The sequence below is a fragment of the Melitaea cinxia genome, chromosome 27 (assembly GCF_905220565.1).
Source record: "Melitaea cinxia chromosome 27, ilMelCinx1.1, whole genome shotgun sequence".
NCBI lineage: Eukaryota > Metazoa > Arthropoda > Insecta > Lepidoptera > Nymphalidae > Melitaea > Melitaea cinxia.
Window position 1 is genome coordinate 5376367 of NC_059420.1, and position 26253 is coordinate 5402619.

The window sequence follows — 26253 nt, forward strand, 5'->3', positions numbered from 1 at the left end:
GGCAACCATACCATCATCTACATTTTACATACACGTCGCTATATTGCAACGTGACGCGTTAGCTGCAATACGACTCACAGAGCCACCACGTGTCCGAGTTCCGGCCCCGCAACGTCATCAACACGTGTCACGCTTCCCAGCAGATATGATCGCGCTTGCTGTTTCATTGTGAGTTTTCTATTTTACTAAAAGCCTAAAAGTGAATAAGTGCTAGTGATCAGTGATTCTTTCCCAGAAGATTAATATCTCTTAACCTTTTTTTTTATAAACCTTAAATTTAGTAACAAGCTTAGTATATTTATAGAGTCACGTATATACAACTTCTACAAAAATCTATTTACATTTTTACTAAAATTACTGTTATTTTTAATTGAATGCCTCCTAAAAAGGAAAAGACTGTAATTGAGGAAGCTCGCTCTGATTCCGACAGCAATTATTCAGATCCATCTTTAAAGTTCTCAAAACCGAAAATGGCTGAGAAGATAACTCTATCTGTTCTTACCAAATTTATAAAACCTTATAATGGTGATCGCGAATCTTTGCCAGCTTTTCTCACAAACTGCGAAAATGCTATTTCTCTCGCAACCGCTGACCAGCAGAATGTGCTTTGTAAATACATTATATCACAGCTTGAAGGCAAGGCACAAATGGCTTGCTGTCTTAAAACATTTAATAAATGGTCCGAAATAAAATCATTTTTAAAAGTCACGTTTGGTGAGAAAAAGCATTCCACGCATCTTTTAATTGATCTACAGAATTGTAAGCAAAATTCAACAGAAGATGTCACGCAATATTCATTAAGAATTGAGTCTTGTATAACACGATTACTATCTGATATACATTACAGCTGCGAAAACTCAAATGAGTTAATAGGAAGGTTAGCTGCTATGGAGGATTTGGCATTGAATACTTTTTTATTAGGGATTAATTCAAATTTATCGCAAATTGTACGCTGTCGCAATCCCAAGACACTATCTGAGGCTATCACACTTGCTATTGAGGAAGAAAAGCTTTTAAACCTAACCAAAATTTCTCAACAACCTTCTAAATATTGTTCAATTTGCCACAGATCAGGTCATAAGACCTCTGTTTGTTTTAAAAACCAAAAACCTAATTTTACTAAATCTAACAATTTTCAAAAAACATTTCATCTACAAAATCCTCCAATTTTAAGTCGACCTTATAAACTTAATTCTAATTATAATAATAAATATTGTGTTTATTGTAAAAACAGGGGTCATGTTATAAACGAATGTCGCAAACGCGAATATAACAATAGCCGCCGCATACTGCAACCCGATTCTTCTCAGATTGCACAATGCGACGAAACGGGTTCACGTGCACCGAATAACGATTCACTCGTGCACCATTGTGATAATATTGATCGATGTAATAATTGTTTTAACGAAAACGATTTAAACAAAATCCGATTTCGGCCTCGTGCCAGTCGAAATCGTCGGCTATAAACGGCATAAACTCCATTTTCGATTCTCTATCATCTCAGCCTCCCCGCGAGGTAGGCCTGAGTCATATCATTTCGAATACTATTCCTATTCTTATAAATTAAATGCATCTCAGTCCTAGCCGCTGAGTCTCATTGAATCTCATAAATTAAATGCATCTCAGTCCCAGCCGCTGAGTCTCACTGAATCTCATAAATTAAATGCATCTCAGTCCTAGCCGCTGAGTCTCATTGAATCTCATAAATTAAATGCATCTCAGTCCCAGCCGCTGAGTCTCACTGAATCTCATAAATTAAATGCATCTCAGTCCTAGCCGCTGAGTCTCACTGAATCTCATAAATTAAATGCATCTCAGTCCTAGCCGCTGAGTCTCACTGAATCTCATAAATTAAATGCATCTCAGTCCTAGCCGCTGAGTCTCACTGAATCTCATAAATTAAATGCATCTCAGTCCTAGCCGCTGAGTCTCACTGAATCTCATAAATTAAATGCATCTCAGTCCTAGCCGCTGAGTCTCACTGAATCTCATAAATTAAATGCATCTCAGTCCCAGCCGCTGAGTCTCACTGAATCTTATAATAATAAGTCTCTTAAATCTCATAAAAAAATCTCAATCATTCTATACCAATGCACGCAATCACGCATTCTAACATAAATAAAGCCAGCACAATCGTAAAGTCAAGCTTAAATACTTTTAATTCTACTATTCGAAGACTAAACTAAAACGAAATTAAATTAAATTCCCATATAACTATACTAAATGATATTCTTTCTCAAGTTACAAAGCAAAATGATAACTTATACTACGTAACGCGAATAAATAGTCTTATCAATCTAATTGAAAGCTCCCTGATAACAATTTCTAATTCCTTAGACGTAATCCTTAATTCCATTTTATTTTCAAAAGCAAATATTTTACACCCTTCAGTTTTGAGCCCTTTTTACTTGTATAATGAATTAAAGATTCATAGTAATTTTATTGATAAGCGTACAGTTTTTCCTGTAGCTCTATCACTTGAAAACATTAACACAATAATCGATGTATCAAAGCTAACATGTTTCTATTATAACAAAAAGATTATTTTTATATTAGAAATACCATTAATATACCCAGAGAAATACATTGTTTACAAAAATATTCCTTTACCGACTCCACACGATAAAAATGCTAACACGTTTTCTTTAATTCAACCGACTAAAGCTTATATTGCAGTAACAGATGATAAGCTCAGTTACGTCTTGTTAGATAACTTAAACAATTGTAAGTTGATAAACGATGAGTATTCTATATGCCCTATGCTCAGCATTTATTCGAGTATAAGTAATCCTTGTTGTGAAAGTAAATTGTTAACAGAAGTAGTCCTATCAATGTCACCTGAATGTAATCATAAACTTTTGTATAGTAATGTCGATATTTGGCAAACGCTTAGTAATAATAAGTGGATCTTTGTTCAATCTAAACCATTTAAATTAACTGTTAATTGTAATGAAACTCTCAAATCGTAATGTATCCAAATTCTAAATAAATGTTTTTTATACTAATTCTAAATATTAAACTAATGTCTTTAGATTATCAATGTACTATCTCTTACACTATTTATTATACTAATTCTTATACTAATTCTTATAATAAATAATAATCTTAACTCTAAGATAAACACACTTAGATACTTATAAAAGTTTGTTATGATTTTTTATTTATGAATTTTGGCAATTTTATTAAATTTATATTTTCTAAATTTAATTAATAATTAATTTTATAAATTTTATGATTTTTGTGAATTTTATTAAATTTATATTTTCTTTAAGAATTGTTTGTGTGTAGAATAGACTAACATTAGTCATATAAGTTAAAATGTTACTAACACATATGGATGAATTTTCTGAAACAAACTTATTATTATAATTATCACATTATTATAATTTTATGATAAAACGTCAAATTCTTAATTATTGATGATAATATTAACATTGTTAAAATTTTAGCTAAGCAGCTCTCTTATTGTTTAATGATAAATTTTATATTTTTTAATTCCAATTAATTAATATTTTGGTAAAAATTGTAAAACGCTCATTTTCCTTTCCGACCTTTTCGATTTTAGTCGCGTCTCAATTCCGCTTCATCTTTAAAGATAAAGCTCCATCAAAAGGGGGGAGATGTTATGCCTAGGTTTAATTCGCGGATAGTGCTGACGCCGCTATTTTAATTACTTTAAATATTTCATTTTCCATACGGTCGAGTGAGTTGCCGTTTACCATCCAGCGCGTCACTATATATATATTTTTTATACAGAAAAGGAAAGTGAGGTGTTTCTAGGGACAGTACTGTAAGTGTTTGGACTATTAAATAAATTTTATCAATATTTAACCAGTTGTGTGTCTATTCTAAAAGACTACCTGGAGGTGCCGCGTAACAGTTCGTCCGTTTCTGTAAAAAAGTTCTCAATAGAGTCTATGAGCCCGCGTATGTGCGAGTGGTAGCGTCGTTTCTGGAAGGTCGGAGCTTCTTCGTCTCGGTGGACGGGGTGGATTCCCAGCCACGCCCCATCCGAGCTGGAGTACCCCAAGGCAGCTGTCTGTCGCCGCGGCTCTACGCGGCGTACACGGACGACATCCCCACCCTCCGCAATCACTTGCGTGAGGGGGAGGAGGACGTGCTGTTGGCCCTGTATGCGGACGACAGCGCGTTCTTTGCATCGTCATATCACCAGATCGTCGCCACCAACAGAATGCAGCGTCTGCTGGACTTGCTACCGGAGTGGCTGGACAGGTGGAGGATGGCCGTCAACGTTGGGAAGACGGCCGCTCTACTCACCGGCGGCTCCAGGCCACTGCGTCAGCTGAAACTCCGAGGCCAGGACGTAGAGTGGAGGACCTCAGTTAGGTATCTGGGGGTCGACATCGACCGGAGGCTGCGCATGGTTCCCACCGTCAATCGTGCGGTGAGCCATGCAGCGGCAGCCCGGTCGAAACTCCATTCCGTCTGGTCATCAAGACTACCCCTCAGAACCAAACTGATGGTCTACGGTGCCTACGTCCGCTCGCGCCTGACGTATGCGGCCCCGGCCTGGTACGCTCTCTGCTCGGCGCACCAGGCCAGAAGATTGCAAGTCCAGCAGAACCGTTGCCTGCGCCTGATCACAGGAGCTCCGTGGTACGTCAAGAATGATGTACTCCATAGAGATACCAGGACGCCCACCGTGGAGGAGTACGTGCGCCGACTGGCGCGCGCCATGTTTGCTCGCGCGGACAATGGCGCGTGCGTACACCTCCACGGGATCGCACCCCTACATGCGAGACCGCCAGAAGGGCGTCCTCTACCACGCGAGCTCCTGCAACTACCGCCGAGCCGACCCAGCGCGGACAGCGGTGGCGACGATTTGGACGACGCGGGGGAGGACATCCCATCACTATAACATAGAAGACCAATATCAAGGAGAGACCTATCCAAGATGAGACACCCTAAATAAGAGGAAGACCCTAAGGGCACTGTGACCCTGGCCCAATAGAGCCGAAATGATATGACCCCGGAGGCGAAGCCCCGGAGAAGAAAGCCCGGGTAAAGAGGGTAACCTCGAGGCCCGTACCCGGACAGACCTTCGGGCCTGTCAGGAAGACCCGCACACACACAATAGAGTCTTGTTCTATCGACCACCGCCGAGCTCCTGCAACCACCGCCGAGCCGACCCAGCGCGGACAGTGGTGGCGACGATCCGAGCGACGCGGGGGAGGACATCCCGATATAGTAGAGACCTAAATGAGACGATGTACCTAAATGAGACGATGACCCCAAGGGCATTGCGACCCTGGCCCAATAGGGCCGAAAGGATATGACCCCGGAGGCGAAGCCCCGGAGAAGAAAGCCCGGGTAAAGAGGGTAACCTCGAGGCCCGTACCCGGACAGACCTTCGGGCCTGTCAGGAAGACCCGCACACACACGTGTTCTATCCGTGTGACAGTTTGTTCGTGCGTGTTTTAATTGAAAAAGAAAAAAAATAATAATAACAACAAAAAATGGCCGATACAGCAGTAGCGACCGAAGCCCCAGCACCCGCGACCCCGGCGAAGAAGCCTAAGGCTTCGGCCGCCGCGGGCGGCGCCGCCAAGAAGCCGAAGGCTAAGCCCACACACCCTAAGACATCCGAAATGGTAAACAGCGCGATAAAAGAGTTGAAAGAGCGCAGCGGTTCCTCTCTGCAAGCGATCAAAAAATATATCGCCGCTCAATACAAAGTCGATTCGGAAAAGCTGGCTCCGTTCATCAGGAAGTATCTGAAGAGCGCCGTGGAATCGGGAGCTCTCATACAGACGAAGGGCAAGGGCGCTTCCGGCTCGTTTAAGCTCGAATCGAAATCGTCCGCATCGAAGAAACCGGCCGGCGGCAGCGGCGGCGGAGCATCGGGCGGCAAGGGCGCCTCGTCTTCGGCCGCGTCCGGTAAATCGAAGAAAGCCTCGTCCGCTTCGGCCGCAGGCAAGGGAGGCGCGAAGAAGGCCGCCGCCGCCGCTGCCGCCGCCGCCGCTGCGGCCGCCGCGGCCTCCGCCGGTGCGGCGTCATCGCCGTCGAAGTCCAAACCGAAGGCAGCGACTAAGGACAAAAAAGCCGCCGCCGCTAAGAAGAAGCCGGCGCCGAAGAAGGCGGCCGTCGCCGCGACGCCTTCTAAGGCGAAGGCCGGCGCCGCGTCGAAGGCGAAGAAGAGTGCCAAACCGCCCACTAAGAAGCCAAAAGCTCCTAAACCGAAGAAGGCAGCCGCAGCGACGCCCAAGTCGAAAGCGGCAGCTAAGAAAGCGGCCGCCGCCAAGAAGTAAGCCGGTGACGTACGAAAGTGTTAAAACAACAACAATAACAACTTCACGCGTCTCACGACGCCCTCGCGGTGTCGCTCGGCGTGTCGTCGTTTCGTTGCCATCATCACCATCATGGTAATCGTCGTCATCGTGCCGTCGGCCGCAGCGTCCGTCCGTTGGCGCGATGTCGCTGCGACGACTACGACGATGTTGAAGAAAAAGAAAAAGAAAAAGAAGAAGAAGAATAATAAGACGACTAAGTCGGGTGTCGATACAAGCGAGTGCGGCGCGTTAATCGCACACTAAAAAGCCCTTTTCAGGGCTAACAAAAACTTCCCAAAGCAATCGTAAATTTTTACGTATCTACGCGACGTTTCAAACGATCATATGACGTCAATATACAAAAAGAGTCGCAATATATTAATAGGTGTACCATACAATCGTATTTATAAAATAAATAAACAAATAATAGAAAAAAAAAAATCTCATACTATAAACACATACACAGACGCTACGAGTATACAAACAAAGCTTTTTCGCGTTACTACTACATATCTATAAGTAAAAAATAAAATAAAATGATAATATCATACAATTTACGACAATAGAATATCCGCAAACGTTCATTATCATTGAAAGTAAACAACAACAGTAACAATAGAACAACTAATTAAAGCATTTATCACTTACAATATTAGTTATAATTGCTGTCTATTATTTGTCACTTGTATAGAATAATAATAAATCATGAATAAACACGTCGTTGCATCATCACAGATTCGTTCGTCACTGCCGTATATTAAATGAAAATGACATTGTATTTGGCGGCAAACGAAAAAAAAAAAAAAAAAAAAAAAAAAACGACATCGATTAATAATATCGACGACTAACGAATATAGACGAAAACATTCGAAATCGAGTAAATTCGCATTATCAAAGATTACTCCAAAAGTTGTAATCAGATCTCGATGAAATTTTAATGTGACCACGTGATAAACATCGGTTTTCGATTAAATTGATATTAAATAAAAAAAAAAAAAAAAAAAAAAAAAAACACCTTCTTTTTTTGAAGTCGGTTAAAAAAAAATTGAAGTAATACCCTCATTCTTTTACATAATTATATATTTATTTATTATATATTATTATTATTACTATTAATTTTCTTTTATCACAACAATAATTTACACAATTCGCGTAACTAATATCCCCGTTTCATTAAACCGATACATACCGATAAATGCCGGCCGTGTTCCGTCTCTTTTTCCGACTCTATAGTATCCCTACCCGCCGACGAAACGGCGATTTCTATATATAGCCGACAGAGTAGTTTTAAAAAATTTAATTCTCTCGCTACAACCGCACCGGACTGGACGCTTTCGTCACTGTTCTGCATCGGTTTTTAGTGTGCTTTTATTTGTATTTTATTTCGATTAAATTATATCATCGGCATGTCGGGACGCGGTAAAGGCGGTAAAGTGAAGGGAAAGGCAAAGTCTCGTTCGAACCGCGCCGGTCTTCAGTTTCCGGTCGGTCGTATACACAGACTGCTGAGGAAGGGAAATTACGCCGAACGCGTCGGTGCCGGCGCTCCCGTCTACCTAGCCGCCGTCATGGAATATCTCGCCGCCGAAGTTCTCGAGTTGGCCGGAAACGCTGCCCGCGACAACAAGAAGACCAGAATCATACCGAGACATCTTCAGCTGGCGATCCGTAACGACGAGGAATTGAACAAGCTCCTGTCGGGCGTCACCATCGCACAAGGCGGTGTCCTCCCGAACATCCAAGCGGTCCTCTTACCGAAGAAGACCGAGAAGAAGGCTTAATTATTTATTAAACTGTGTCTGTATCGTCGTGCTAATAGTTCGTTACGTCGTGTCACTCTTTCGTTGCGAAACTATTAACTACGAGATAATTGACATCTATGAAAATCAAACGGCCCTTTTCAGGGCCACAAATCTCTTCTAAATACGATAAAAAATTATTAATTTTTTGTCTACGTTTCTTACGTAACGACGACGTCATTATTTATTTCATTATTTCTTTAGCAGCACGTAAAACCTTCTCGTGCAAACATAGAATAATACACACAGCACACACGCCTTAATTTTCTTACGAATTAAATGTTATATCACTCGAACAATAGCGTATAAATATGCTATAAATCTTATTAAACCCAATATAAATTAGGGGTATGAAAAATAAACGTTGGCCGATTCTCAGACAATAAATATAAGATATGCAAACAAAATTTCATAAAAATCCAGCCGTTTCGGAGGAGTAATATTATTGTAATTACTAATACTGTGAAACGAGAATTTTTTTTTTTTTTTAATTTAAAAGATGATATTAGGAATAATAAAAAAAAAAAAAAAAAAAAAGCTTGCATAGTTATGAAATTTGTAACAGCGTCATAAAATACATACATATCAACACATAATAATGATTAAGATGTACTCTAATCTTAATTATTATTTTTATTTATTATTTTTTTTCATACGTCGATGTGCGGGGGGGGGGGGCTTTTGCTTGTTTATCGGTCGCTATCCCCACCGTGCGGCGACGATCTCACTTCTCATTGGTCCGAATAGTCCCGTAACTATTGGACGGACGTAACTGGGCAGCGACATGAAGTCGATAAAACACCGGAACGCCGGAAATTTTTATATCATATCATATCGGATCGGCAAGCAACCAACGAGTCAACATCTCACCGCACGGACCTTAGAAGAAAACGAAGCTCGGCACCGCTCGAGTTTCGCCGTTCGCTTTCGCGAACGAAGGGATAGTCGCCGTACGTTGACACCGGCGGTCGCCCGCTGAGCTCGCTCAGTGCGGCGCCGTCTTCGGTCGCGGATGGTTGCATCCATCATGGACGGAAGTCCAACAACCCGAAAAGGCCCTTCTCAGGGCCACACGCATCACGCCGGCAGGGACCCAGCCGGTCCGCCGAAGCATCCTTCGTCATGCAACAACTCTGTCATCACTAGAGTACCCGGACCAATCAGCGGTACTCCGGGAGCCTGCGCACGAGGGCAGACCGAACAACGCGCAAGTGTGTCTGGCGCATCAAACACCGTGCGCAACACCGCCATACCTCGTGCCATCGCCACTTCGGTAGCGCTGCGCAGCACGCCGACGCCCAACAGGTCGGGAGCAAACAACCTTGCCGGATCCAAAGGGCGCTCCGCTTCATTGGAAGTCCTGCAGAGAACCGGATCAGCGACAGATCTTCGGAAACTGTCCCCTGAAGCCAGGCTCCAGACAAATATGAAGATCGCAGACCGCCTTGAGAAAAGCGGTCTCATGTCAGAAGACTGCATCAGGGTGCTCAAGCAGCACCTGAGCAACCAGCGAGAAGCCATTCAGCATGACACCAGCCCCCAGGAGTCGACGCAAGCTTCCACCAACCCAAGGAGGAGGCAACTCTCAGCGGCAAGCGACGATAGCTCTTCAGCAGAAGAAGCGAAGCGTCACTGCCCCGACGCAGCCCCCTCAGAATCACCGCAGCAACAGATGCAGGTCGACACGCCGCCGTTATCATTTGCTGACGCTCTTCGTGCTCCTCCATCCCGAGCACCCACACCTCAAGCGCAGGCAATTGCGTCGAGCGCGCCGGATGCTCGAAGCTCCGGTTCGGGGAATAGCCAACCGGCGAGGAAGACCACAAACTTCCCGCCTCTGGTGGTGGAGTTCTTCCCGAATTGGACCCAGCACATCAGGCGCCTCCGCGATAAGTTAGGACACACACCGAACGCTCGCCCTTACGGGAAGGGGGTACGATTTACCCCGAAAACCGAGGCTGAGTATAGAGCGACTCAGCGCTTCCTCAGCGAGCTGGAGTCATCGGAGAAAATCTCCTGGTTCTCCTACTCGCTACCAGCTGACAAGAGCGTGAAGGTCGCTATACGAGGTCTGCCGGTGTCCACAGCAGCCGAGGAGATCGAAGAGGAGCTCCGCAGCCTAGGATACACTCCGGAGTATGTGCGTCCGATAAACGCCAGGAAAGGAAGGCCAGGCTGCATTTTCCTGGCTATCCTCAAAAGGACGCCCAACGTGACGCCGGGAATATACGGCATCACAGAACTCCTATGCATGCCCGGAGTGAAGATCGAGGCCTGGCGAGGGAAGAAGGACCCAGCACAGTGCCACAGGTGTCAGCAGTTCCGGCACTCGAGCCACGGCTGCCACAGGAAGCTAGCCTGCGTCAGGTGCGGGGAGGAACACACGGCCAAGGACTGCCCTAGGCCGGTCGAGGAGCCTCCCACGTGCGCCAACTGCGGCGGCGCGCACCCGGCCAACAAAACCTCTTGCCCCATCTTCAAGAGAGAAGCCAGGAACAAGAAAGCTGGCACTGTGGCCTGCACTACTGCCAGCAAAAAGGAATCCATGGCTACCTCGAGGACGGCCGAAGTTGTGGACCGCACCACAGTCTCAGCCGAGGCAACAGCGACAACGCTGATGGCCCCGGCTAACAACCCTATCGACAGGCAGTCGAAGGCGCCTGCATCGAATAAAAAGAAGAGGAAGAAGAACCGAGGAAAAGGGAGGAAAGCGGAAGCGCCTCCTACTCCTCAAGCGAACACCGCCGAGGTCGCAACCCCAACTCTGCCTGCAACCACCCCTGGAGGGAAGCAGGCGAAGAAGGAGAAGCGACCGAACAAGGAGTCACCAGCTGCATCATCGTCAGTTTTGGAAATCTCAATCAAGATCCTCACAAACGTCCTGGTCGCATTACAAGCGGACAACGACCCCACTGACGCTATCGTCAGGGGCATCACCGAGCTGCTGCGTCTCAAACAATGATGAGGACCCTCTTTTGGAATGCTCAGGGGCTCAAGCGCAAGAGCCCCTTTCTCAAGTACCTCCTACGTACGTACCTTTTTAAGATTATCGTAAGATTTCTTTATCGTAAGATTTCAAGACTGATCTGCGATTCCAGAGTTCGGCGGTTATGGCGCTGCAGGAAGCCAGCGAAGCCTACCTGGTCGGTCTATTCGAAGACACTAACCTGTGCGCCATTCACGCCAAACGCGTCACGATCATGCCCAAAGATATTCAACTGGCGCGCAGGATCCGTGGAGAGCGTGCGTAAATTTCGACACGTTCTTCTTCTTCTTCCTCGGACGGTTTTACCGTCTACATCGAGAAAAAACAAAAACAAAAAACAAAAAGGCCCTTTTCAGGGCCAATCGTATATTTCTATACGTAATTATGACTTTTGTTTGTTTCAAACGTTCATACGTCAATATCTGTCTCTTAACTAGTATCATTATACAAATACTATAAGTAAACAAAATAAATGTATGTATTATATATAATATAATAATCTTTAGCACTAAAGAAAAGAGGAAATATATAATAGGTAATGAAAGTAAATCTTTTCACACTACAAAAACTAGAGACTCAAAGACTCACGAACATCGACTAGTTAGTTAGGTATAGCGAGAGCTATTTATTATACCTATATTATTATTATTAGAAAAATAATTTCCATCATCCGATTCCTTCCTATCACGATTAAATATAAAATAAGACGGATAATCGAAATAAAAAATACAAAATAATAATAATGATAACAACAATGAAAATATTATAATATACGTGATTGGAAATCGCCAACGAAACACACACCGCCTCGCCCCGCGACGCCCCTCGCTACCCTCCATCCCCACCCCGAGCCACGGCAATTAGGTCCCTCCGACGACGGCGAGAGAGCGATGTCTATAAATATAGCGCAACCGAGCTGCTGCGACTCAAACAATGATGAGGATCCTCTTTTGGAATGCTCAGGGGCTCAAGCACAAGAGCCCCTTTCTCAAGCACCTCCTACGCGAACAGAACATCGACGTGGCGCTGATCTGCGAGACGTTCCTGGGACCCGGTGATCGTGCCAACTTTCCCGGGTACTTCGTTTACCGCCAGGACGAAGCCTGCCCTAACCGGCCTTACCGAGGACTGGCTGTCATCGTGAGAAGAAGAGTCGTCCACAATCCACTGCCCAGACTGCAGTTGAGCTCATTCCAGGCTCTAGGCATCGAGGTCCACAACATCGACGGACCTCTCAACATCTACGCAGTCTATCGCCCGCCCGGCACAAGCCTCAATGTGGCAGAGGTTCATCAACTCCTGAACTCGCCACACCCGAGCCTCGCGGCGGGCGACTGGAACTGCAAGCACGTCGCCTGGAACTCCAACCTCATCTGCGCGAACGGCAGACGACTCTTCGACGACGGCGAGGTCAGCGGGTACGAGGTCTCGGGACCTGAGCTGCCCACGCACTACCCGGACAACATCACGCAAGCACCGGACGTCATCGATCTGATGGTTCACCGTGGACTTCCTTGTCAGCCCACGCTAGAGGTGGTCCAGGATGAGCTATCGTCGGATCATTTGCCGGTCCTGGCGGTGCTGGGTCACCGGCTCACGAGCAAGTCGCCGCCTCAACTCCGGAAGCACATCTGCTGGAAGGCCTTCCAGGAAGCGCTCGAGCCCCCGCAGTCAATCAGGCGAATTCAGACGGCCAACGACGTCAACGAATTCGCCAACGAACTGACGTCACGCATCCAGGAGGCCTTGGACACTGCGACGACAACCTCAACCTCGAACACCAGCTCATACCAGCTATCGCCGCTACCCCAGCACATTCATCACCTGATTCAGGAGAAGAGGCGACTCAGGAGAAGGTGGCAGGGCAACAGGGACCCTAACCTGAAGACTCAACTCAACAGGCTTGCCTGGAGAGTTAAGGCACTGTTGGAGTCCCACGCCACGGAGTGCTGGGAGAAACGATTGGAGGACGCCTCGGAAGACAGAACATCCATCTTCAAGCTGTGCAGACAGCTGACCAACTCAACGACTCCTGTCCGACCACTTCGGGACGAAGACGGCACGCTCAAGTACCGCGCTGAGGAACGCGCCGAGATCTTTGCGAAACACCTGAAGCTGCAGTTCCAGCCCAACCCGGACTCAGCTCCAGACCACACGGCGGAGGTCGAGAGACACCTGACCGAATACTTTGCTGCACCGATAGCTCCTGACGAAGACCCCTTCGTCATCTCACCGGGCATGGTACAACGGGTCATATCGAAGTCCAAGCCGAGGAAGGCGCCGGGAGCGGATAGCGTCGACAACAGGACCCTGCGACACCTACCGCGGAGCACGGTAGCGGCAGTGACGCGCCTGTTCAACGGGATTCTGCGAACGGGACAATTCCCCGACGCTTGGAAGATAGGACTCGTGACCATGCTACCTAAGCCCGGGAAGAACATCCTGAAACCTGGGAGCTATCGCCCCATCACCCTGCTGCCAGCCATCTCCAAAGTATTCGAGCGTCTTCTGCTGCAGCGGTTATCGCAGCACGTGGAACTATGCCCCGAACAATTCGGTTTCCGAGCGGAACATAGCACCACGCTACAACTCTCAAGAGTGATGCACCTGCTGACGGCTACCGCCAACAAAAGGGAGAAAGCTGTCGCTGTCTTTCTCGATATCGAGAAAGCGTTCGACCGTGTATGGCACCCTGGGCTGCTTTACAAACTGACAACCACGGCCACTCCTCGTCGCATAGTTAGGGTGATCTCATCCTTCCTGGAGAGCAGGAGTTTCAGAGTGAAGATCGAGAGAACCACGTCCAACCTGTACCCAGTTGCTGCTGGTGTCCCGCAAGGCAGCTGCCTGTCTCCGACGTTGTACGCGCTGTACACAAATGACATCCCGAACACCGATGGAACCACATTGGCTCTCTACGCCGACGACACTGCGTACATAGCGACGTCCATCAAGACGAGACGCGCAGTTGCCAAGATGCAGGAAACTCTCGACGCTCTCCCCGACTGGCTCTCCAAGTGGAGGTTGACCATTAACGTGGACAAGACGCAGGCGCTATCGGTGGGCTCACGCCCGATGGCGCCCCTGCTTCGCTTCGAGGGGAATAACATCCAATGGCAGGAGGCGGTCAAGTACCTCGGTATTACGATCGACCGCCGACTGACCATGTCCGGCCACACTAAGATAGTGATTGGGAAGACTAAATCCACAATGTCAGCTCTGCGACCGCTGTTACAGTCAAGACTCCCGCTCAAAACCAAGCTGGGCCTCTATAAAACGTTCGTGAGATCACGCCTCACGTACGCCGCGCCAGCCTGGTACGCCCTTCTCAGCGACACCAACAAAAGGAGCCTCCAAGCGCAGCAGTCGAAGACGCTGCGCTACATCACAAACGCACCCTGGTGCGTGAAAAACTCGACCCTTCAAAGGGACCTGAAGATCGAGAGTCTGGAGGACTTCGTGGTCCGCCTAGCCAAATCGATGTTCTCTCGTGCGGATGCATCGGACGCACCGCACATCAAGAACATCGCACCGTGGCACGCAAGACCACCGGATCATCGAGCTCTCCCGCGGAACCTCTCCTCGTTCCCACGCAATGGTGTGAGTACCTAACTCCGGTTAGACGGTCGATCTAGCTGGGCCTCCCACGGGGCTACCGTGGGTCTCACCCGGCTGGGTCTTGACCTCACTGGAGAAGGGTCTCACGCACCACATTGCTTCCTTCCCATCCCGCCTCCCAACCTACACCACTCCACTCCATTTCACCCAACTCAGAGTCCCACGCGGCTACTCTTTTATAGCCCAATCCAAGGACCCACCTATATTGATAGGTGGCGGTAGAAACTTTGTGAAAAAGATCTAGGATCTTGCGACACAATTCCCCACACCCCCTCATCGGGTAGTGTGAGAAGACCACTAGCGAATTTTTATATCATTCGAGTCTAGTCCTCGTAACGGTACGCACCACGTAATAATTATTATACCATGCCGCCCAAGACAAGCGGGAAAGCCGCTAAGAAATCTGGCAAAGCCCAGAAGAACATCTCTAAGTCGGACAAAAAGAAGAAGAAGCACAAGAGGAAGGAGAGTTACGCCATCTATATCTATAAAGTTCTCAAGCAAGTCCATCCCGATACCGGTATCTCGAGCAAGGCCATGTCTATCATGAACTCTTTCGTGAACGACATCTTCGAACGCATCGCCGCCGAAGCTTCGCGTCTCGCTCACTACAACAAGAGATCCACGATCACCTCGAGGGAGGTCCAGACCTCCGTGAGGCTGCTCCTGCCCGGCGAGCTCGCTAAGCACGCCGTCAGTGAAGGAACAAAGGCCGTCACGAAGTACACGAGCTCCAAGTGAACGCGCTAAAAACTTGAAAAGAGCAGCGCATGATATAATTATCGTGTGCCTGCTTAGACAAAAAAAAAAAAGGCCCTTTTCAGGGCCACTAAAGATTTCATAAATGTGTTACTGATTTAATGTTTCTCTTCGAATCGACGACGTCAATAACTACTATAATATTCACTCAATTTGCGTTTACATACATAATACATAATAAATGAATAAAATATATAAACATAAACAACGTATGTATGTGTATATATATATATTCTTAAATTTATTATATAATTATAATCTTTTAATATGTTTTTTAAACGACAGTCGTATTGTGTCGCACGCAGACGTTGGGCGACATAATGACAATGATACAAACGATCGTTTTATTTACATTATTATTGCGCTTCTCTCTTATTATTAATGACTAGCTACAAAAAAAAAAAAAAAAAAAAATACACACACACACACACACATATATCTTATATATATATATATATATATATATATATATATATATATATATATATATATATATATATATATTTTACATAAAATATTATAATTATATATATAAATTGATAAATAATAAGGTATAAATCGATTAATAAAACGAAAATAAATAAAGAATTAATCGTACGTACGTACGTACGTACGTACGTACCATCGAATATTTTACTTGTCAGGACGAAATTAACGTTTAATTCTGCATATATCATACGAAAAAAATAAATAAATAAATTAATTAAAAAAAAACACGAATAACATGGTGTCAAACGATAACTGAAAGAAAGAGAGCGAAAGAGTCGCGCGGATACGTACGTTCCCTACTCGTCTATATATACGTAAAACCTATAAAAGAGCGGAATCGTCGTTTCGTCGCTTCATTCGCTCTCCGAAGTTGACGCCGCGAACTAGTGTCGTCTCTCGTTTTGAGTTTTTCGTTTACCGAGAAAGCTTTTCATTAGTATCTCTCTCAGCTATGGCTCGTACTAAGCAGACTGCTCGTAAATCTACCGGCGGCAAGGCGCCGCGCAAGCAGCTCGCAACGAAGGCCGCTCGTAAGAGCGCGCCCGCCACCGGAGGAGTCAAGAAGCCGCATCGTTACAGGCCCGGTACGGTCGCCCTTCGCGAGATCCGTCGTTACCAAAAGAGCACGGAACTTCTGATTCGCAAACTGCCATTCCAACGTCTCGTCCGTGAGATCGCTCAAGATTTCAAGACTGATCTGCGATTCCAGAGTTCGGCGGTTATGGCGCTGCAGGAAGCCAGCGAAGCCTACCTGGTCGGTCTATTCGAAGACACTAACCTGTGCGCCATTCACGCCAAACGCGTCACGATCATGCCCAAAGATATTCAACTGGCGCGCAGGATCCGTGGAGAACGTGCGTAAATTTCGACACGTTCTTCTTCTTCCTCGGACGGTTTTACCGTCTACATCGAGAAAAAACAAAAAAATAAAACAAAAAGGCCCTTTTCAGGGCCAATCATATATTTCTATACGTAATTATGACTTTTGTTTGTTTCAAACGTTCATACGTCAATACCTGTCTCTTAACTAGTATCATTATACAAATACTATAAGTAAACAAAATAAATGTATGTATTATATATAATATAATAATCTTTAGCACTAAAGAAAAGAGGAAATATATAGGTAATGAAAGTAAATCCTTTCACACTACAAAAATTAAAAAAAAAAAAAAAAAAAAACACGAACATCGAACTAGGTAGATATAGCGAGAGCTATTTATTATATTATTATTAGAAATAATTTTCATCATCCGATTCCTTCCTACCACGATTAAATATAAAATAAGACTGATAATCGAAATAGAAAATACAAAATAATAATAACAATGAAAATATTATAATACACGTATGTTTCTTTACCTAAAATCCGAGATTGGAGATCGCCAACGAAACACACACCGCCTCGCCCCGCGACGCCCCTCGCTACCCTCCATCCCCACCCCGAGCCACGGCAATTAGGTCCCTCCGACGACGGCGAGAGAGCGATGTCTATAAATATAGCGCAACGGTGCGATCGAAAAACACTAACTGATCGTCGTCAGGACTCGACGGACGGACGAATTTCGAGCTGAATCTTAAAATCAAAACAAGTTAACGAAACAATGACCGGCCGCGGTAAAGGTGGAAAGGGTCTGGGAAAAGGAGGCGCGAAGAGACACAGGAAGGTTCTCCGTGATAACATCCAAGGTATCACGAAGCCCGCCATCCGTCGTCTGGCGCGCAGAGGAGGAGTGAAACGTATCTCCGGTCTGATATACGAAGAGACCCGCGGCGTGCTCAAAGTGTTCCTCGAGAACGTCATCCGTGACGCCGTCACCTACACCGAGCACGCCAAGAGGAAGACCGTGACCGCTATGGACGTCGTTTACGCCCTCAAACGTCAGGGTCGCACCCTCTACGGTTTCGGCGGTTAGACTAACGACTAAATACTATTATTCGTATTTCTTATTACTTGAAATACGAATGATTTCAATAAAAAAAAGGCCCTTTTCAGGGCCGCACATGATTCCTTCACACACGCTCGATTGAACGTTAGCGAACGTTTCTAACGATCTAAGACGTCTCTTTTTATCACATATCATTACCAAAACAAATTATTTTCTTTCTCTCTTTGAACTTTTACTTACCTACTTTTGAAATAATAACGAACACGTACCTACCTACCTACTTATATTTATGAAATTAAATCAAAAATAATAATAATAGATCGTATGTATGTATTATTGTTTTCATAATTATTATGTCAATAAGTATCATGTATTTCCTCTCGGGACTCTTTATTTCTAATAATACATACACGTTAACTTGCGATATTTACAAATGAAGGAAGAATACGAGTCTCATACGTTTTCGTTCTACTACAAACGATATATTACGTAGTACGTATATTTTGTAAAAATTAAATTAGACTTGTACCTCCTATAGAGATCTCGCTTTCCTATTTCTAGCTTAAGTTATAATATACATACATATATAGCATTCGAAGGAAAATACCGTTTCGCTCGCTTAGATTAATGCCCTAACCCTATTCGTGCGTGTATATTATGTACACACTCACTCACTAAATGGTTTTCGTAAATGATAATAATCTCTTCGGATCGACAACACAATTACCTATACTATTATTTTTAATTTTTTTTTTTTTTCTTTTTGTTTTTTTGTTTTATAAATATCATTCGATACGTTCGTCGTACCGGTGGTTGTTTTTAGGTATTATCATCGCTCGTGTCGAGTTGCAACGTCGTGTTTTACGAGGCCCGACTTCGAACACCTTAAATTAGTACGAAAATTATCGTATACGCGATGTGCGTTTTTAGATTATTAATAAGGTATCTTAGCTTTCGATCCGTCGATCGATCGGAATATATTAATCGTTTTTAATAGAATAAAATAACTTTTAAACGGGACTCGAGGTACACGCGTTGAACTATATCGAAATTAAACGTCGATATCATTCGCTACGAGCGAGCTATTAGGCGAGTTAGACTCTCATCCGACGGACAGGCTTACGAGGTATCGCTCGGTGCTATCGATCTTTAAACGTACATAATAAAATATGAAAATATCGTATTTAAAAAGATACCTGTTAGTGAAAAGTTTTCAGCGTTCGTACGAGAAATTGTCTAGCGACGTAGCGGCTCTCCTTACGGTATTGCCGATACTCTTCGAACTACTAGCGACCTCTGTCCGTCCACACGTCCGTTTCTGTGATTTATTTTGCAGTTACGCTAGTGTAGTTACCTTGGTGTGTCTCACCCTGCCCCCCGCTAACCCCCGGTGCCAGTTGTACTCGCAAAGCCACCCGGCTTTGCTTGAGGAAGCGGCCGGGCCGTTTTCGTGGTGCACAGCGCCCCGCCAAGGATTCTACACCCTGATCCTGCGCGCTTTTCATGAGGAAAAGCTCCCGCAGTATCACCGTCTAGACTACCCACGTACCCGACTCTGCCTGCGTTTTGGGGTAACCGGTACCTGCTCGCGGGCGCCTAGCTGGGCCTCCCTTCGGGGTCTCACCCGGTTGGGTTGCACGCGCCGAGGGCTACCGGCGACCTGGAGCGCTAGGGTGCTCAGGAGAAGGACGTACCACCATGTCGGAGGGGGGGGAACCACCCCCTCCTCGCGAGCAGCGGAGTAGGAGAGGCGGGCGGTCAGGTATACCGCGTACCGTCGTCCGCCGCGACATCTTCAACCAGACGGTTGAAGCCGTCGCGCCTCCCCCCGCACCCCGCCCCCGGATACGGATTGCTAACGCCGATCGCCCGGCAGATCGCCCGGCAGATCGCCCGGCCGATCGCCCGGCCGATCACCCGGACGAGGAGACCACTGGAGCCGCTGACGCGAACTTCGCAGCCGCCGTAGCTGCATCTACGGCGAGCGCAGAAGGGGCGAAGCGGGCTCGCTCGGAGGGATCCTCGCCGAGATCAGAGGACGAGGAGGATAAGCGCCCGCGACTCGTCTCGCCGGAGTGCGACTCCTCCTCGGTGAGAGAAGCCGCTGGAGAAGCGCTGGCTATAGCGCACGAGGACCCGCCTCAATCGCCACCCTCACTGGAGCGCGGAACGCTTCGGTTGGGGGAGTCCGAATCCGAACCGTCGTGGCCGCGTGACTCGACGAGTTACGCAGCCCTGCCCTCCATGGCGGTGGACAAGGACCCCTCAAGACCGTCGTCACCTCAGGCCGGACCGTCGACCGCGTCGTACGCCGCGGTCGCCGCTGCACCACCTTCGCCCAGGAGCCAAGCGGTGCAGCCTCCCAGGACTGCCACCGCAGCGACTAGCGCGACCAATAAGACGCCCAGATCGGCCTATCCCCCGATCACTGCCGAGTGTCTCCCCAACTGGACCCGGCACTTCGGGGAGATAAGGAAGAGACTTGGACGCGCCCCGAATGCACGACCGCTGGGGAAGGGAGTGCGCTTCCTGCCCAGCTCCCCTGAGGAGTTTAGGGTGGTGCAGAGGTACCTGGAGGAGGCCATGCAGCAGGACCAATCTATCTCTTGGTTCTGCTACAGCCCTGCCTCGGAACTGCCCGCCAAGGTGGCCATTAGAGGGCTACCCTTTGACACGCCGCCCGAGGAGGTGCTGGCGGCTCTGCAGGAACTGGGGTTCCCTGCGGAGCGGGCCAAGGGCATCCCACCCACCAGGGGCCGACACGGATGCGTGTTCTTCGTACAGCTGGCGCACATGAGCGTTGAAGAGCTCACCCAGCTGTACGGAGTTACAGAACTGCTGTGTATGCCTGGCCTAGTCATCGAGGCGTGGCGGGGCAACAGGGCGCCCCCCCAGTGCCACCGCTGCCAGGCCTTTGGCCACGCGTCGGCCAACTGCCATCGGCCGATAAAATGTGTTCGCTGCGCCGGCGAACACTTGGCGAGGGACTGCCCCAGACCCATAGAAGAGCCTCCAACATGCGCCAATTGTAAGAAGGCGCACACCGCTAAAGACCGCAGGTGCGCGGTATTCAAGCGTGAGGCGAGGAAGAGGGGCATCTCGTTGGCTCCGTCCCGCCCCCCCGCGCGCCAACAGGTCGTGTTAACCGACCCTGAACCGCCACCTGCACCAGTGCCGCAACCGCGGCGCAAAGGTGCAATGAAGAAAAAGGAACAGCCGAAGACCCAAGCCGAGGGGTTGGGAGGAGCTCCACAGGAAGAGGGACCTATGGAGCCCCCCTCGACGGAGCGAGTGGAGCGAGCGGAGAGAGCGGAGCACAGACCTCCGACCACATTGATCGCACCCGCCAACCCTCCTACTACCAGAGGCCAGCAGCAACAGCAGGCTGGAACAGGGGGTGGTCAAACCACCAAACCCAAGAAGAAGAAAAAGAAGACCAGACGCAGCAAGCGGGCGGCCAGGCCGGCTCGGACGGAACCCGCGGCCGCCTCGACTCCGCAGCCGCGGCAACGAGAGGCGGCGGCAACTGCGCCGAGCGACCGAGACCCCCCCTCCTCAAGACCAACAACAGCCAGGGCCCCGAACCCGGACACGGTTGCCGCGATCCGGCTGTTTATGGAGGCCCTAACGTCGATCCTGGTGGCGTACACCCAGGGTCAGGACATTGTGCCGGCGATCTCGGCTGGAATTGCTGCCCTCTCACAGCTAAATTCCAGCTGAGAATACTTTATTGGAACCCAGGCGGCATCAGAGGCCACGTTCGAGAGCTGACACTGCTCGCCCAGTCGAGGGACATACACGTCATCCTCCTGGGCGAGACGAAACTCTCGAAGGAGGTCGAGCTCCGAGTCCCGAACTTCTTCGTGTACCGGCGCGACGAGATCTCTCCCCGGGGACTCCCCTACAGGGGCACGGCAGCCCTGGTGAGGAGGGATATCGTACACGAGGAAGTGGAGCATGCACCGTACACCAGCACTCGTACACAGGGCGTTAGGGTGCATGCGGGGGACGAGGAGGAACTCCTGCTGTATGCCGCCTACAAACCACCCGGACTGACTTTCTGCAGCACTGATGTCCAGACGCTCTTCAGCTCACAGAAGCCTACACTAGTCGTGGGTGATCTCAACGCGAAGCACCCCAGCTGGGGCGCGCGCGTCATCACCCCGGCCGGAAGGCAACTGTTCGAGGATAGCGAACGTCACGGCTACGGTATAATGGGTCCCGGAGCGCCGACCCATATACCGACCAATCCCAGGCAGCAGCCGGACGTACTGGACATAGTGCTGCACCATGGACTGACAACCGTTGCCGATGTTGAGGTGGTGTACGACCTCAACACGCAACACTTACCGATTCTGGTCACGCTCGCCCTCCAGCGAAGTTGCACAGTGGCCCGCAGGCCCAGATCGCGGGTCGACTGGGAGCGCTTCAGCGCTGCACTCGCGGGGTTCGAGCTCACGGTCCCTGTTGCGACGTCTGCCGACGTCGAAGCGGCGACCGCGAAAATCTGCGGCGCAATCAAGTCGGCCAAGGATGCGGCGACTACTACGCAAGGCCCGCCTACGGGCAACAGGGACCGACTTCCGAGCTCACTCCGCGAGAAGATGCGGAGAAAGCGTCAGCTTCGAAAGCTCTGGGCGCGCACTCGCTGCCCGAGAGTAAAGCGTGACCTGAATCGGCTTGCAGAGGAGGTAAGGCGCGCACTCGTTGCTCTCGACGACGACAACTGGGAGGCCGCCGTCGATCGAGCGACTGAGCGCGAGACTAGCCTGTACAGCCTCTGCAAAAAGTTAACCGGAGCGGACACACCCATCTACCCGCTCATGGACCGAGTGGGTAAAAGGGTATACTCTGCCAAGGAGAGAGCGGAGATCCTGGCAGAGTACATGGAGGGGCAGTTTACCCCGAACCCGGCCAATACAGAGAGCGAGGATGTCGTCCGTCATCACGCGGCAGTCCGCGACCGAGTGGATCGATTCCTATCGGCGCCCACTCCGATGCTCCGGGGTGACGAGCTCATCACCCTGTCCGAGCTACGGAGGGCGATCCTCCGCCTGCCTCAGCGGAAGGCGCCAGGCGCCGACGGGATCACCAACGCCGCGTTGATGCAGCTGCCTGTCGGGTGTCTCGCAGCGCTCACGAGACTCTTCAATGGGATACTCCAGTCGGGACACTTCCCCGAGGCGTGGAAAACAGGGAAGGTAATCGTCCTCCCCAAGCCCGGGAAGGACCGCCGCCTCCCTGGAAGCTACCGGCCGATCACGCTACTCTCGCACATCGCCAAGCTGTTCGAGCGTCTGCTGCTGCGAAGACTCGCGCCACACCTCCCCTTGCGCGAGGAACAGTTCGGGTTTCGCGGCGGCCACTCGACGACGCTCCAGCTGGCGAGAGTCCTCGGTCACCTGGCCAGTGAGTTGAACAACCGGCACTGCACGGTCGGGGTCTTTCTCGACATGGAGAAGGCCTTCGATCGTGTATGGCACGCCGGGCTCCTGGCCAAGGTGATCGGTACGACGACGCCGCCCGCGCTCGTGCGAGTAGTGGCGTCGTTCCTGGAAGGCCGTAGCTTCTACGTCTCGGTGGAAGGCGTGGATTCCCAACCGCGCCCCATCCGGGCTGGAGTACCCCAGGGCAGCTGTCTGTCGCCGCGCCTATACGCGGTGTACACGGACGACATCCCGACGCTCAAGGACCACCTAATGGAGTTCGAGGACGACGTGATGTTGGCGCTGTATGCGGACGACAGCGCCTACTTCGCGTCGTCGTATCATCACTTCGTCGCCACCAACAAGATCCAACGTCTGCTGGACCTGCTCCCCGAGTGGCTGGATAAGTGGAGAATGGCCGTCAACGTTGGGAAGACGGCCGCTCTACTTACCGGCGGGTACAAGCCGTGGCGCCAGCTTACTCTCCGAGGCCAGGGCGTAGAGTGGAAGACCTCAGTGAGGTATCTGGGGGTCCACATCGACCGGAGGCTGCGCATGATTCCGACCGTCAACCAGGCGGTCATCCATGCAGCGGCGGCCCGGTCGAAGCTCCACTCGGTCTTCACCTCTAGATTACCGACAAGATCCAAACTGAAGGTCTACGGAGCCTACGTCCGCTCGCGTTTAACGTATGCGGCCCCGGCTTGGTACGCCCTCTGCTCGGCGAGCCAGGCCAGACGGCTTCAGGTCCAGCAGAACCGGTGCCTACGTTTGATAGTAGGAGCTCCGAGGTACGTCAGGGACGACGTCATACACAGAGACACCAAGACGCCCACCGTGGAGGAGTATGTGCGTCGCCTCGCACGCGCCATGTTCGCCCGCGCGGACAGGAGCGCGTGCACACACCTCCACGGTATCGCACCGCTTCACGCGAGACCGCCAGACGGACGTCCCCTGCCTCGTGAGCTCCTGCTGTCACCGCCGGTTCCCAGCACCGATGTCGGTGGCGACGAAAGAGACGACTACGACGACGGCTAGGACACCCGGGATGCAACCGTGGTGTCCCCTCGAACTCCAACCAGATTAGACTTGCCGACCTTAACTTCTAACAGGCCATAGCCTACTCAGTAGGTATGGCCCTGACCCACCGGGTCAAAACACAGATCCCGAGGGCGTAGTACCCTCGGTGATGACAGCCCGGGTGGAGAGGCTTATGCCTAAAAGCCCGTACCCGGACAGGCCCGCAGGCCTGTCAGGAAGAGCCATCGTTCGTTCGTTCGTCCGTTTCTGTAAAAAAGTTCTCAATAGAGTCGTGTTCTATCCGTGTGACAGTTTGTTCGTGCGTGTTTTAATTGAAAAAGAAAAATAATAATAATAACAACAAAAAATGGCCGATACAGCAGTAGCGACCGAAGCCCCAGCACCCGCGACCCCGGCGAAGAAGCCTAAGGCTTCGGCCGCCGCGGGCGGCGCCGCCAAGAAGCCGAAGGCTAAGCCCACACACCCTAAGACATCCGAAATGGTAAACAGCGCGATAAAAGAGTTGAAAGAGCGCAGCGGTTCCTCTCTGCAAGCGATCAAAAAATATATCGCCGCTCAATACAAAGTCGATTCGGAAAAGCTGGCTCCGTTCATCAGGAAGTATCTGAAGAGCGCCGTGGAATCGGGAGCTCTCATACAGACGAAGGGCAAGGGCGCTTCCGGCTCGTTTAAGCTCGAATCGAAATCGTCCGCATCGAAGAAACCGGCCGGCGGCAGCGGCGGCGGAGCATCGGGCGGCAAGGGCGCCTCGTCTTCGGCCGCGTCCGGTAAATCGAAGAAAGCCTCGTCCGCTTCGGCCGCAGGCAAGGGAGGCGCGAAGAAGGCCGCCGCCGCCGCTGCCGCCGCCGCCGCTGCGGCCGCCGCGGCCTCCGCCGGTGCGGCGTCATCGCCGTCGAAGTCCAAACCGAAGGCAGCGACTAAGGACAAAAAAGCCGCCGCCGCTAAGAAGAAGCCGGCGCCGAAGAAGGCGGCCGTCGCCGCGACGCCTTCTAAGGCGAAGGCCGGCGCCGCGTCGAAGGCGAAGAAGAGTGCCAAACCGCCCACTAAGAAGCCAAAAGCTCCTAAACCGAAGAAGGCAGCCGCAGCGACGCCCAAGTCGAAAGCGGCAGCTAAGAAAGCGGCCGCCGCCAAGAAGTAAGCCGGTGACGTACGAAAGTGTTAAAACAACAACAATAACAACTTCACGCGTCTCACGACGCCCTCGCGGTGTCGCTCGGCGTGTCGTCGTTTCGTTGCCATCATCACCATCATGGTAATCGTCGTCATCGTGCCGTCGGCCGCAGCGTCCGTCCGTTGGCGCGATGTCGCTGCGACGACTACGACGATGTTGAAGAAAAAGAAAAAGAAAAAGAAGAAGAAGAATAATAAGACGACTAAGTCGGGTGTCGATACAAGCGAGTGCGGCGCGTTAATCGCACACTAAAAAGCCCTTTTCAGGGCTAACAAAAACTTCCCAAAGCAATCGTAAATTTTTACGTATCTACGCGACGTTTCAAACGATCATATGACGTCAATATACAAAAAGAGTCGCAATATATTAATAGGTGTACCATACAATCGTATTTATAAAATAAATAAACAAATAATAGAAAAAAAAAAATCTCATACTATAAACACATACACAGACGCTACGAGTATACAAACAAAGCTTTTTCGCGTTACTACTACATATCTATAAGTAAAAAATAAAATAAAATGATAATATCATACAATTTACGACAATAGAATATCCGCAAACGTTCATTATCATTGAAAGTAAACAACAACAGTAACAATAGAACAACTAATTAAAGCATTTATCACTTACAATATTAGTTATAATTGCTGTCTATTATTTGTCACTTGTATAGAATAATAATAAATCATGAATAAACACGTCGTTGCATCATCACAGATTCGTTCGTCACTGCCGTATATTAAATGAAAATGACATTGTATTTGGCGGCAAACGAAAAA

At 49.1% G+C, this 26253-nt stretch overlaps 5 protein-coding genes across 5 annotated transcripts; all 5 read left to right on the plus strand.

Annotated features, from left to right (window-relative positions):
- Nucleotides 1-5402: 5402 nt before the first annotated feature.
- Nucleotides 5403-6952, plus strand: LOC123666682 (histone H1B-like). Its single transcript, XM_045600748.1, has one exon. It carries the CDS (start codon nt 5478-5480, stop codon nt 6267-6269), a length of 792 nt encoding a protein of 263 aa, XP_045456704.1. The 5' UTR covers nt 5403-5477; the 3' UTR covers nt 6270-6952.
- Nucleotides 6953-7354: 402 nt separating this feature from the next.
- LOC123666683 (histone H2A) lies at nt 7355-8490 on the plus strand. Its single transcript, XM_045600749.1, has one exon. It carries the CDS (start codon nt 7697-7699, stop codon nt 8069-8071), a length of 375 nt encoding a protein of 124 aa, XP_045456705.1. The 5' UTR covers nt 7355-7696; the 3' UTR covers nt 8072-8490.
- Nucleotides 8491-9793: 1303 nt separating this feature from the next.
- On the plus strand, nt 9794-26118 carry LOC123666676 (histone H1B-like). The gene is made up of 2 exons (XM_045600743.1): nt 9794-9804; nt 24519-26118. The coding sequence occupies exon 2, from the start codon at nt 24644-24646 to the stop codon at nt 25433-25435; it is 792 nt and encodes a 263-aa protein (XP_045456699.1). The 5' UTR covers nt 9794-9804; nt 24519-24643; the 3' UTR covers nt 25436-26118.
- Nucleotides 15005-15664, plus strand: LOC123666694 (histone H2B). Its single transcript, XM_045600760.1, has one exon. The coding sequence runs from the start codon at nt 15060-15062 to the stop codon at nt 15432-15434; it is 375 nt and encodes a 124-aa protein (XP_045456716.1). The 5' UTR covers nt 15005-15059; the 3' UTR covers nt 15435-15664.
- Nucleotides 17406-18033, plus strand: LOC123666696 (histone H4). The gene has a single exon (XM_045600762.1). The coding sequence runs from the start codon at nt 17546-17548 to the stop codon at nt 17855-17857; it is 312 nt and encodes a 103-aa protein (XP_045456718.1). The 5' UTR covers nt 17406-17545; the 3' UTR covers nt 17858-18033.
- Nucleotides 26119-26253: the final 135 nt, after the last annotated feature.